This window comes from Muntiacus reevesi, chromosome 2, assembly GCF_963930625.1.
Source record: "Muntiacus reevesi chromosome 2, mMunRee1.1, whole genome shotgun sequence".
Lineage (NCBI taxonomy): Eukaryota > Metazoa > Chordata > Mammalia > Artiodactyla > Cervidae > Muntiacus > Muntiacus reevesi.
The window spans coordinates 198,126,826-198,141,419 of record NC_089250.1 but is presented as its reverse complement, the minus strand read 5'-3'; the positions used below and the strand labels follow the sequence as shown (position 1 = coordinate 198,141,419).

Below are 14,594 nucleotides of genomic sequence, written 5' to 3'. Positions count from 1 at the left end.
GATTTGTTACTTAAACAATTTTACCCATTAAAAATAAGCCTGAAGTGAGCAATCTCTTTTTCAATAGAGGACTCTCATGAACAGAATGACTATATTTCCTTTCTCTTTTTTTTTCCTTTTGGAAGAGCATCACTTTGTAGCACTCTCATGATTAAAATTAAATTAACTATGTCTACAGGAAGCCCAACTCTGAATTCTCCCAGAAAAAAAGTGATCTAGTGCATAGATGATTTCTCTAGAGATTTTCTCTGGATCAAAGCATGTGCATGCATGCACTTTCACCCTACCACATCACTCTGCTTGATACGCACCCCCCTCCCAAATTGTATGTAACTATTTTATATTGTTAAGCTAATCATGTTCCCATTATGGCTTGCAATTGTAATTATCTTTTATTTTTTGTCTGACTGTTGATTGTGGAAACTGATAAACCTCTTTTGCTATTGTGATTATGTAACTATTACTCACAACACCATTGTATGAATGGTCAACAGAAAAATAATACAACTCTGTATCAGGATAACTAGGATCTACTAGAAAAACCTGTAATTACTTTTTAAAATCCAGATGCAAATCAGAATTATATTTAAATTTTTTGAAAAATATAAATACTCAGGTATTGCTTTTTTTCTCCAGAACTCCAGATATGTTTCTAATGAGCAGTCATATTTAAAACCAACTGGACTATATGATGATCTTTTACTTTTATCTAGTTTGTTTTACTTTCTCTATTTCATATTCAGTGCTCCCATTTCATTTAGTTTATGTACTCCAGTTTCTCCATCTCTTTTCTTTTTTTTTGATGTTCTTTCTCAGCCTTTATCAAGTGTAGTAGAAAAGCTTTTGTATACATATATAAAACATGTATAACATATTACATTACAATAATAATATATAAATATATTAAAAAAAGGTTTTCTCTGTGGCTGTTGTAGTATTATGCAATCTCTTTGTATCACACCTCACATTTAGACTGTCTCCTGGCTCCACTCTCTACCCCCAGGCCTGTTACATCTATCTCAGGAACTCAAGGACATCCTCTTTCAATCACTTCTTGTTCCATTTGAGAATCAGACAGGGAAGCATGAATTTACAGTGGGCAGATTAGGAAAAAGGGAACTTCTAGAACTATTAAGAAGATAATTTTCTAATAACCTATATGGTAATTGTTGGTAGCTATAATTTCTCTAAAGATAGCAACTTTGGCCCTTTTAAATTATTTATCAGGGCCACTAATAAACAGAAAGAGTTAACTAAGAATAGCCACATTAGAACACTGTGATGCTCTTGGAAGTAGTTTATACTTAAGCAATAATGTTTAAAGAAAATATATGAAGTGGATCAGCAATCTTGGGTGAAAACCAGGTTTAACTATAGTTGGTTTTCCCCTAATCCAAGTAAGAGAAGTAAAAAGAGTATAGTCAGCAGGAAACCACAGGTAACCTAGAAGCAGCTTCATTCCAAGGCTTATAATGCTTAGGGATGTCTTAAATTAGAACTATTCCAAAGAAAATTTAAATTTCTACTTGGAAATATGAAGACACACCCTACTTTTAGATAGAATCTGACCCAACATAGTAAGAAAGTAAATTCTCCCCAAATTACTCTACATAAAAATAGCAATAAGATTTAAAAAAATTAGATAAGCTGATTTTACAGATTACATGTAAACAAACAAAACATATCAAGATAGCCAGGAAATTCTGCAGAAGATTAATGAGGCAAGTGAGGAAGGTCAATCCACAAAAATAATTAAATATATTATAAAACTACCATAATTAAAACAGATTTGTAGAGGCATATTATAGACACATCAATGGAATATAGTAAAGAATACAAAGTGAGAGTGAAACTGAAAGTCGCTCAGTTGTGTATCTGACTCTCAGTGACCTGATGGTTTATACAGCCCGTGGAATTCTCCAGGCCAGAATACTGGAGAGGGTAGCCTTTCCCTTTCCCAGTGGATCTTCCCAACCCAGGGATTGAATTCAGAACTCCTACATTGCAGGCGGATTCTTTACCAGCTGAGCCACAAGGGAAGCCCTAAGATACTTAATATTGCTAAATTATAGGGTCTTACCTCCTCTTGTTGGGTCCAAGAATAAATCTAGCTGGTGGCATTTTACAGAACCAGAGCAGAGTGAGGGAGTGTCTCATTTAAAACAACAAAGAGATAGCCAAGTCAGATAAATAAGCAAAGCTAAGAACCCATGGAGAACTCCATCTGAGAACTATGAAAGGGAAGAGCAACACAGAAAGAGAAGAGGAGAGAGAGAGAGAGAAACCCATATACACACACACACACATGCAGAACAAGCACTACCAGGCAAAAAGGATACAGAAGATATAAAGTGAAGTGTGATGCTAAGACAGAGAGAACTGCATATATGAGAGTAGAAATAAGTTTAAAGTATATTATTCAGGATGACTTTGAATATATAAATTACAATACACTGAAGTAAGGCTAACTAGGGTTATGAAATTGGGTGAAATTGGGTAAGTAAATTAGATCTGTGAGTCTTAATTTCCTTGACTGTAAATATGGTGAATTAAAATCACTTCAGACTTGAATGTTTTTGAATGATATAACACACACACACACATACACACACACACAAACATATGGCAAATAACTTCTCATGAGCCATAAATGGCAATATTGCTATAAGTATTAATAATGGATGGGTCTTATTTATAGATCTATTAACCAGGAAATGACAGCTGGGTGTGCCAGTCAAGTTTAAAGAACCAGAGAAAGAATGGATCCTTGGCATGGAGATGAGAAGATGCAGGGGTTTTTCTTATTGATTTCAATACTGCATTACATAGAGGGGAGATTGTAAAGAGATTGTGCTTAGATCAACTCCCCTATTCTTGTGGCAAAAGATGAGAACTGTGGCCCTCAAAAAGGATGGTGGTCTCCCCTAGTTATGCTAGTTGGCTAGTTAGCTGTGAGAAGAAACTGGCACTGAGAATGCTGGCCAGTCTTGTACTGTGACAAGAAAGTGCTCCTCTCCTCTTTCAGCTTTGGGGCACCTCTGTACATACTATTTGCTCACCGCTACCATCTATGCCTCAACTGTTCCAGCCTCTGGTACCTGCTGAGGAGCTGTTACACCTGGTGGGATGCAGCTCTCCTTCATAATTAAGCCTAGGGCTCCAAACTGATCAAAAGTTTCTCCTTTGTCCTCAAAAAACTAATTTCACCTTTCCATGGTATGTATAGTTTGAATTAGGACGTGGTAGCTCATCCTTTATAGTAGAACTAGCCACCTATTTTGTATGTCCATTGCTGAACAGTGAACTATTTGAGGGCTGAGACATTGTCTTACTCGTATTTAACTCCACCATACCTCTGGTAGCCCCTTGCTATGGTGGCTCAGATAGTAAATTATCTGCCTGCAGTGCAAGAGGCCCGGGTTCAATCCTTGGGTAGGGAAGATCTCCTGGAGGAGAAAATGGCAACCCACTCCAGTATCTTATCTGCAGAATTCCATGGACAGAGGAGCCTGGTGAGCTACAGTCCATAGAGTCACAAAGAGTCAGACACAACTGGGCGACCAACACTTTCACTTTCTTTTATAACTTTTGTACATAAAAAAACCTTACCTCCTTTACTCATGTGTCTATCCCTTTAGTAACTATACAACTTCACACCTACCTCAGCCTCAGATATGCATACAAAGTAAAAGACACTGCTAAGTTCACTAATGAGAAAATCATTACATTAAAGGACACTGTAACATCCTCACAAGCTTGCTCTTTAGTCTCAATATCTAAAATTGGGTGTCTGAGTCAAAGTTGGTTCTGCTTTGCAGATCTAGCCATTTTGGATTTGGGGCATGAATGGGAGACTACTGTGAATAGTAACAGAAAGCCTCGCTTAAGTCATGATTCTAAATTGCTACAGTCCAGTTTTACCAGAGAGCTCAGCATTGGGAATTAGTGGCAGTGGATTATCTATATGATTAGTGAGGGATAAGTAACAAGCAATAGCCCTTTTCCCTTTAGTTTTGGGCCATGGGCATTATGCTGAGCAATTACATGGGAAGCCAATTCAAGAGAAACTTTTCAAAGAAAAGTAATTTTTTTCCAGTTGAAAGAACATAAGGTAGTACACTTCCATAATGAGGTTTTCACAATATATTCTCTGGCATAATAAGCCAAAGTAATTTCATATTTCTTCAAGTTTTATTTCAGGATACAATTAATTGAATAGAAATTTCCTGTGGGAGACATAAAAAAATAAGCCTTTGTGCAAATTCAGCTAACACTCACCAGTAGCAAGCAGCAGGTAATGGAGAAGTAGATGAGATCCCAGAGCAAAGCAGAGAGCCAGTAAGTCAGTAAATAGACTCCACTCACAAACTGGATATGCTTTGCTTTAGTGGCTCTCTCGGTCACTGTCTGAACGCAAAAACTACCAATCACAACAGCCAGGCCAAAAGCCAAACATAATACTACTTGTGATCCACTTGTAGGCCTATGGAAAATGAAATAAAAGATGGAATGAATAATGAAATAAAAGTATAAAATGCTAATTTCAGTAGTTATTTTCAAATATACATTGCCACTTAACAAGGATATATATTAAGGCTCAATTCCAGTAAAAGGAAAGTCAATCATACATACACTGTGTTAGAACCATAACGAGGGAGAGGTTGAGGCTTGTTGGAGACTTTAATGGAAGCATTGGGGCCAGAAACTGACATGAAAAGAACATTGTCGAACACCGCTAGGGATGTTGCAGCTGAATGGTATGCCTCATTATTGAAAAAAATAGTAAATACTGTATTGTTTTTCTCAACCTCAATGGAAAATGCAATCAGGGAGAAGTCACGAAACTCTTTATTTTCCTTTATGTATTTCATTACATTACCTAGAATAAAGAAAGAAATTGATTTGTCAGTATGTAATAAGTCACCTACTACTTATGTCAAGGTGGAAAGACCAAAACTTTTTCCAATTGTCTCTTCCCTTTTCTATTCCCACAATGGCTACTTCAAATTTCCTCAAGAATTCTGCACCATCAGTAATCCCTACTATAAGTTTACAACTTGAAAAAACAGTAAACTACTAAGAATTTCTTGCTCTATTCTTGTCTAAAACAAACATTGTTTTTTTTTTTAATTGTTTTGGTTCTTCTAGGTCATTTACATTTCCTCATACATTTGAGGATTGACTTGTCCATTTCAGCAAAAAAGTCTGCTGAAATTTTGATAAGAATTGTGTTGACTGTGTAGATCCACTTGGGGAAATTTTCTATCTTAATGATATTCAGCATTCCAATCCATGATATGGAATATCTCTTCATGTATCTAGAACATTAATTTTCTTCAGAAGTATTTATAACTTTCAGTGTATAAGTCTTACACCTCTTCTTACACTTATTTGTATGTACATTATTCTTTTTGATGCTGTTGTGAGTTTTGGTATTCTGTGTCCTCACCCCACCCCTTTAATCTTTCATCTAAGTTAGATTTTAAAAATTCCAGTCTGAAAAACCTCTGCCTTTTGATTGGATTGTTTAATGCATTTATATTTAATATAATTACTGATATTCTAGTATTTATAACTGACATTTTGCTTTGTGTTTTCTGTATGTCTTATCTCCTTTTTGTTCTTCTATTATGCAAGTATGCATTTTGTGTTAAATATATATTTTATAGTGTACTAGTTGTTGGTATTAATAATAAATGGACCATTGTCAGCAAAGTGATGTCACTGCTTTTTAATATATTGTCTAGGTTTATCATAGCTTTCCTTTCAAGGAGCAAATGTCTTTAAATTTCAAAGCTGCAGTCACCATCCACAGTGACTTTGGAGCCCAAGAAAATAAAATCTGTCACTGCTTCCACTTTTTCTGTTTTCTATTTTACTATTTCACTTTTTCTATTTGCTGTGAAGTGATGAGAGAGATGCCATGATCATATTCTTTTGAATGTTGAATTCAAGCCAGTTTTTTCACTCTCCTCTTTTACCCTCTTCAAGAGATTCTTTAGCACCTCTCAATTTCTACCATTAGAGTGGTATCATCTACATATCTGAGTTGCTGATATTTCTCTTAGCAATCCTGATTCCAATTTGTGATTCAGCCAGCTTGGCATTTCACATGGTGTATTCTGTGTAGAAGTTTAACAAGCAGGGTGACAATATATAGCCCTAACATACTCCTTTCCCAATATTAGCCAGTCAGTTGTTCTATGTCTGGTTCTAACTGTTGCTTCTTGACCTGCATACAGGTATCTTAGGAGACAGGTAAGGTGGTCTGGTACTCCAATATCTTTAAGAATTTTCCAAGGTTTGTTGTGATCCACAAAGGGTTTACATAGTCAATGAACCAGAATATATGTTTTTCTGGAATTCCCTTGGTTTCTCTCTGATCAAACGAATGTTGGCAATTTGATCTCTGGTTCCTCTACCATTTCTAAACCCAGCTTGTTCACCTGGAAGTTCTTGGTTCATGTACTGCTGAAACCTAGATTAAAGGATTTTGAGCATTACCTTGGTCTCATGTGAGATGAGTGCAATTTTATTGTAGTTTGAACATTCTTTGACATTGTTCTTCTTTGGGATTGGAATAAAAGCTGATGGTTTCCAGTCCTGTGGTCACTGCTGAGTTTTCTAAATTTGCTGACATATTGAGTGTAGCATTTCAACAGCCTCATCTTTTAGGATTTGAAATAGCTCAGCTGGAATTCCATCACCTCCACTAACTTTGTTTGTAGAAATTCTTCCTTGACTTCACACTCCAAGATATCTGGCTCTAGGGGAGTGACCACACCATCATGGTTATCTGGGTCATTAAGATCTTTTTTGTACAGTTCTTTTGTGTAGTCTTGCCACCTCTTCTTAATCTCTTCTGCTTCTGTTTGATTCTTACCATTTCTGTCCTTTATCATGCCCATCTTTGCATGAAATATTCCCTTGATATCTCTAATTTTCTTGAAGAGATCTATAGTCTTTCCCATTCTCTTGTTTTCATTTATTTCTTTCCATTGTTCATTTAAGAAAATCTTTTTTAAATCTCTCCTTGCTATACTCTGGAACTCCTCATTCAGTTGGGTTATTTTTCTCATTCTCCCTTGCCTCTCACTTCTCTTCTTTCCTTTCCTCAGCTATTTGTAAAGCCTCCTCAATCAACCACTTTGACTTCTTGCATTTCTTTTCCTTTGGGATGATTTTGATCACTGCCTCATGTACAATGTTATGAACCACCATCCATAGTTCTTCAGGCACTCTGTCTACCAGGTCCAATCCCTTAAATCAAATTCATCACCTCCACTGTGTAATCACAATGGATTTGATTTAGGTCATACCTAAATGACTTAGTGGTTTTTCCTACCTTCTTCAATTTAAGTCTGAATTTTGCAGTAAGAAGCTCATGGTCTGAGCCACAGTCAGCTCTAGGTCTTATTTGTGACTGTGCAGAGCATCTCCTACTTCCACTGCAATATATTGTTTAGTGGTGTTTTGTATTGAGCCTTCTGAAAAGAATACAAAATTTTCAGTAGTCTTTTTATTATTTTTTGCCAATTCAACACTCCACTTCTAATATTCATCCATACTGTTTTGGGTAAATTTTATGTTTTTTTAATTACTATATGATATGTCATAATGTGAATATATCCAAATTTTAAATTTTTCTTTTTAATGCCTTTTTTTAGTTAATATTATTTTCCTCCTCTGCTTTCAAGATTCACTTTTTGACTTTTACCAGTTAAATTATGTTGAGTTAGGTGTGATTATTTTTCAGTTTACCATACTTAGAATTCATTAAACTTGGAGGTAAAGATTAATGTTTTCCATTATATTTGAGAAGTCTTCAGTCATTATTTCCTCAAATACTTTTCTGCCCTTTTATCAGTCTCTTTGTCTCCTGGTTCTCCCATTATGCCTATGTTGGCATGCTTGATGTTTTTCCATGTCTCAGAAGCTGTTCCTTCTCATCTTTCTGTTTCACAGATTGAATAATCTTTATTAACTATTTTCAATTTAGCAATTCATTTTTCTGCCAATTCAAATCTATCATTGGGTCCCTCTGGTGAAATTTTTTATTTCAGTTATGTTTTCCAACTATAGAATTTCCATTTGAAATTTTTATTTATATTTCTTCATTAAAATTATCTTCTTGGAGAGATGAAGTTGCCATACATTCCTTTATTTTTTAAACGTATTTCCTTTAGTATGTTGAAAATATCTGTAATAGCTGATTTATAGTCTTGATGCTTTCAAAATGTGGTCCTGGAGAAGATTCTTGGGAATCCCTTGGACAGCAAGATCAAACCAGTCAGTCCTAAAGGAAATCAACTCTGAATACTCATTGGCAGGACTGATGCTCAAGCTCAAGCTCCAATACTTCAGCACCTGATGTGACAGTCGACTCTTTGGAACAGACCCTGATACTGGGAAAGGTTGAGGGCAGGAGAAGAAGGGGATGACAGAGGATGAGATGGTTGGATGGCATCATCAACTCAATGGACAGTTTGAGCAAACTCTCGGAGATAGTGAATGTCAGGGAAGCCTGGGGTACTGCAGTCCATGGGGTCATAAAGAGTTGGACATGACTGACTGTACAACAAATAGTCTCTGTATACTAAGTTCAACATTTACCTTTCCTCGGGTACATTTTCTACTGGCTCTCCTTCCCCCGGCATATGGGTACACTCTTCTATTTTAGTTTTCTGGGACTGTCAAAATAAAGTACCTTAGACTGGGTGACTCAGAAATGTGTTTTTTCACAGTTCTAGAGGCTAGAAGTCCAAGATCAAGGTGTTGGCAGGGTGGGTTTCTTCTGCAATCTCTCTCCTGGGGTCATAAATGGCTTTCTTGTCCTTGTGCTTTCACATGGTCTTTCCTCTATGTATGTATATCTGTGTCCTTATTGGTTCTCAGCCTTTGGCTAAGATTGAGTTTAATTTCAGCCTCTTAAAAGGAGACCAATCACTGAATGAAGGTCTGCTCTAATCTCACTTTAAATTAATTGCTTCTTTTTTTGTTCTTTAATATATACTTTTTTTATTGAAGTATAGTTGACTTACAATGTTTTGGATTCATAGCAAAGTGATTCAGATGTACATATACACATATATTATTTTTCATATTATTTTCCATTATAGGTTATTACAAGATATTGACTACAGTTGCTTGTGCTATACAGTAAACATTCATTTCTTGTTGTGTATCTATTTTTTAAAATTAGAAATCTACCTTTCTATTCATAGTAAGGCAAACAAGTGGAATAAAAATGCTAAATTTTTTAGGTAGGCAGAAATTCATTAAGTTTTAAAAAAATACATATATTATACATACTATATATATGTGTGTATATATATACAAGTATGCAAAAGCTTTTCTACTATGCTTGATAAAGGCATAAGGACGGACATCAAAAAAAGAGACAAGAGATCAAGAAATTAGAAAGCATAAATTAAATGAAATGGGAGCACTGAATATGAAATAGAAAAAGTGGGACACACTAGATAAAAGTAAAAGATAATCACATGGTCCAGTTGTCGTTTTACATGGCTGCTCATTAGAAACACATTAGGATCTCTGAAGACAAAAGCAATATCTGGACATTTGTATTTTTCAAAAAATTCCAAGGTAATTCTGATATGCATCTGGATTTTAAGAAGTGATTACAGGTTTTTCTATTAAATATTAGTTTTGGTGATATACAATTCTATTATTCTCTATTGACCAATCATGATACAGTTGTATTAAGTAAATGATACAAATAGTGACATAATCACAATAATAGAAGATATTTATCAGCTTTCACAATCAATAGCCAAACCAAAAAAGATAATTATATTGCAAGTCATAATGGGAACATGACTAACCTAATGATATAGAATAATTACACACAATTTGTGGGATTGAGTAGAGTGATGTGGTATGTGCTAAGCTGCTTCAATTGTGTCCAACTCTTAGCAACCCCATGGACTGTAACCAGGCTCCTCTGTCTCTGGGAGTCTCCAGACAAGAACACTGGAGTGGGCTGCCATCTCCTACTCCAGGGGATCTTCCTGACCCAGGGATCAAATCCATTTCTCTTATGCCTCCAGCAGTGACAGGTGGGTTCTTTACAACTAGCACAACATTGGAAGCCCTAATTATTGATAAGTATCCTCCTATTACACTTTTCTTAATTGTTTTGAATTTACTTTGTGTTAAGTTTTTTCCTTCTCTTGTGTTTTCTGCCTAGAGAAGTTCCTTTAGCATTTGCTATAAAACAGGTTTGGTGATGCTGAATTCTCTTAACTTTTGCTTGTCTGGAAAGCTTTTGATTTCTCCATCAAATCTGAACAAGAGTTTTGCTGGGTAGAATAATGTTGGTTGTAGTTTCTTCACTTTCATCACTTTAATATATCATGTAATTCACTTCTGGCTTGTAGAGATTCTGTTGAGAAATCAGCTATTAACCTGATGGGAGTTCCATTGTATGCTATTTATCATTTTTCCCTTGTTGCCTTTAATATATTATCTTTGTATTTATATTTTGTCAGTTTGACTACTATGTGTCAGTGTTTCCCTCCATGATTTTATCTTGCCTGGGACTGTCTGCACTTCCTGGACTTGGTTAACAATTTCTTTTATCATGTTAGGGAAGTGTTCAGCTACTATACCTTCAAATATTTTCTCAAGTCCTTTCTCTCTCTCTTCTCCTTTTGGGACCCCTATAATGTGATTGTTGGTGCAGTTAATGTTGTCCCAGTCATCTCATAAGCTGTCTTCATTTCTTTTCATTCCCTGCCTGCCTCCCCCCCCGCCCCCCCATATTCTGTTCCGTGGCAGTGTTTTCCACCATTCTGTCCTCCAGGTCACATCTCCATTCTTCTGCCTCAGTTATTCTGATATTGATTCCTTCTAATGTATTGTTCATCTCTATTTGTTTGTTCTTTAGTTCTTGAAGGTCTTTGGTAAACATTTCTTGCATCTTCTCCATTCTGTTTCTGAGATCCTGGGTCATCTTCACTACCACGGTTCTGAATTCTTTTCCTGTAAGGTTGTTTATCGCCACTTCATTTAATTGTTGTTCTGGGGTTTTATCTTATCCCTTCATCTGGGACATAACTCTGCTTTTTCATCCTGATTAACCTTCTGTAATGTGGCTTTTGTTCTAACACTGTGGAATTGTGGTTCTTCTGTCTGCCCTTTGGTGGATGAGGCTGAGGCTTGTGTAAGCTTCTTGATGGGAGGGACTGGTGGTAGGAAAAACTGGGTGTTGCTCTGGTGGGTGTTGCTCAATAAAGCTTTAACACAATTATCTGCTGATGGGTGTGGTTGTGTTCCCCGTTAGCTGTTTAACCTGGGGCGACCCAGCCCTGGGTCTATGGGCTCTGTGGTAGGGTTAATGGTGATCTCCAGGAGTTCTTATACTAAGCAGGACCTTAAAGGACTGCTGTTGCCAGTGCCTCCATCCTTGTGGTGAGCACTTGCTGACCCATGCCTCCACAGGAGACCCTCCAACACTAGCAGGTAGGTCTGGGTCAGTCTCCTGTGGGGTCGCTGCTCCTTTCCCCTGGGTCTTGGTTACAGCAAGATGGTTTTTACCCTCCAAGAGTGAAGTCTCTATTTCTTCCAGTCCTGTGGAAGTCCTATAACCAAATTCTTCTGGCCTTCAAGGTCAAATTCCCTGTTGATTTCCAGTTCCTTTGTCAGATTCCCAGGCTGTGAAGGCTGACGTGGGGCTCAGAACCTTTGCAACAGTGGGAAAACTTCTTTGGGATTATTGTTCTCCAGTTTGTGGGTCACCCACTCGGCAGGGATTTGATTTTATTGTGATTGTGCCCCTCCTATTATCTCGTGACTTCTTGTCTTTGGACATGGGTGACTTTTTCTGGTGGTTCCCATGCCCTCCTATCAACAACTAGTTGTGGTTCTGGTCCTCTTAACGGAGGAGATAAGTGCACATCCTTCTACTCTGAAATCTTGAACCAGAAGCCCACATTTTTCTTAATCTCCCTGTTTTTAGAGGAACCCCTTACTTCCTCCCACATCTATGCCTGGCATCCCCGAGCCCGGAGTTCCTCTGATTCTATGGTTCTAACCTCATCTGCACATTGGAGCCACTCTTGAAGGCTTTTAATTACTTTTTTAAAGATCTAATATCCAAATACAGTCACATTTTGAGATATTGGAGGTAGGGTTTAGCATATTAATTTTGAAGGGACACAATTCAGCCCATTACTCTTTCTCTTCTCATTCTGCTGTTGTTGAAAACTGGCCATATAGGATAGTGTATCAGCTCTGGTATCTGAACTTCCCTGTGTGTTGTTACTGTTAATTTTTTTGTTGTTGTTGCTACTCATTTGCCTAATGATTTCTGTGGACAGTTCTGTAGATTTTGTATTCTCTACAGTATGCAGCCACTTATTTCTCTGATGAACTTAAAAAAAATTCTGACCTTTAAGTCTGGCTTCTAGGGGTCAGTCTTAAATCAATATAACTTAGCAATTAGCTAAAAGACTTTTTTAAATGTCTAGAGCCAGTAAGTCTACCACCCTTGGCCAAGGAGATCTTTGAACAAAGGCACACCCTCAAATTTCAGGCAGCTTACAAGTCAGCCTCAGCTTTCATTGCTTGCTTGTGTAGGGCCTCAATATCAACTAGAAGTAAGTGACTGGATTCGTCTCATTTCCTAGGTTATTTCTGGCCATGCATACTACCATTCTGAACTTTCTAGGTCTGCAGGAATATCAGAACTTTAAAGTCCACTGTGGTCATCTAGCTTTCCAGGTATTCCTTTAAAATTGCTTTCTGTGTAAGCTCTTATTTGGCCCAACTGAAAGCACAGCCTTAGCTACCTGTGATGCTATTACCAGTGGATTTCTATTTTTTATTTTATTTTATTGTTTCGGATTTCTATTGCTTTAAATAATTCCCTTGGGTTAGGGATTTTCCTAAAGAGTTGAGCCCTAATTTAAATTCAATAGGAATAATGCCTTGGGAATAGAGTTTTTCAAAGAGCTTCTATTTCAGTCAAAGTATTGACAATCCTCATAAATGGGACTTTTAACAGGGCTCTGAAGAGATTAGCTCTTTCCATCAACTGTGAGGTTCTGGCTTTCATGGATACCACACCACTGAGGGGAGGGAGACCCATAGGAACTGTTGTTATTCAGTCACTAAGCTGTGTCCAACCCTTTGCAACCCCATGAACTGCAGCATGCCAGGATTTCCTGTCCTTCATTATCTTTCAGAGTTTGCTCAAACTCATGTCCATTGAGTCAATGATGCCATCCAACCATCTTATCATCTGTTGTCCTCATCTCCTCTTCCCCTCAGTCTTTCCCAGCATCAGGGTCTTTCCTGGTGAGTCGGCTCTTCACATCAGGTGGCCAAAGTATTGGAGCTTCAGCTTCAACATCAGTCCTTCCAATGAATATTCAAGGTTGATTCCTTTAGGACTGACTGATCTCCTTGCTGCTGTCCAATGGACTCTCAAGAGGATTCTCCAGCACCGTAGTTTGAAAGCATCAATTCTTCAGTGCTCAGTCTTATTTGTGGTCTAATTCTTATATCAGTACATAACTGCTAGAAAATCCATAACTAGGAATAGTTCTAAGTTAAAATGCCACAGATTTTGCTATTGTTTTTTTAAATAGAGGTTCAGTAGTCTTTAAAATAGACACTTTTTAGCTTGTTCTGTGCTTTTGCTTAATTTTCAATATTGTAAGTTGGTTGATTTTTAAGAATTATTTTCCAAGTATTTCTGTTGCTTTTGTGGAAGAGTGGACATACAAAGAATTCAAAATTCTCCATCCACTAGGTTTTGGGCTAATGTCTGGGCTTCCCAGGTGGTCCTGTGGTTAAAAAAAAATGTTTTCCTGTCAATGTAGGAGATGCAAGAGATGCAGGTTTGTGTTAGGGTTCACAAGGGGCTGGCTCATAGCATATTGTTTAAAAATAGCCCATTGTGGTTACCTAACAAACAAGGGATGAAGTCACAGTGGCCACATTGCCCTGTGGCATCCTGTTTTTTCCTTAAAGTGATATCCTGTTTTTCCCTGCTGGTGCCAGTTTCTCAAGACTATGTGACCACCCGACCACGAGACCCCTCTGACTACATGATCACAAGACCCCAGCTGCGGGCTGAACATAAACAAAGGCCCCCTCCCTTCAGGGCACAATTTCCCATCGATAGGGTATAAGAAGGGCTGGCTGTGAAGGAAGAGTACTGGTTTCTCTCTAAAGCCAGTCACTTGCTTTCTTTCTATAATAAATCGTTCTCTGCCTGACTGCCTGGCTCATTCTCTTTTTCTCCACACTCGGCTTACAGTTTGATCTCTGGGCTGGGGAGAGTCCCTGGAATAAGAAACGGTAACCCACTATAGTGTTCTTGCCTGGAAAATTCCATGGACACAGGAACCTGGCACACTACAGTCCATGGGGTCACAAAGAATTGGACATGATTGAGCACACATGCTTTACACACAAATGGACAGAAAAAAAAAAGCTACATAAAAAGTGTTGCTTTTAGCATTTAGAAACATAATGCAGAAAAATTGTTCAGTATATTCATAGTTCTGACCAAAAGTAAACACTGAACAAATGAGTACAGCTATTTGTACTATCTTCAAAATAGT

General features: G+C 37.4%; 1 protein-coding gene across 1 annotated transcript in view; it reads right to left on the bottom strand.

Annotated features, from left to right (window-relative positions):
• LOC136158513 (phospholipid-transporting ATPase ABCA3-like) overlaps positions 1-14,594 on the bottom strand; it is a 240,741-nt gene that overhangs the window by 74,141 nt on the left and 152,006 nt on the right. The window contains exons 20-21 of the mRNA XM_065920320.1: positions 4,633-4,879; positions 4,279-4,483 (exon numbers count right to left, since the gene is read on the bottom strand). Coding sequence (XP_065776392.1) covers positions 4,279-4,483; positions 4,633-4,879 — 452 coding nt within the window. The remainder of the gene's footprint in view (positions 1-4,278; positions 4,484-4,632; positions 4,880-14,594) is intronic.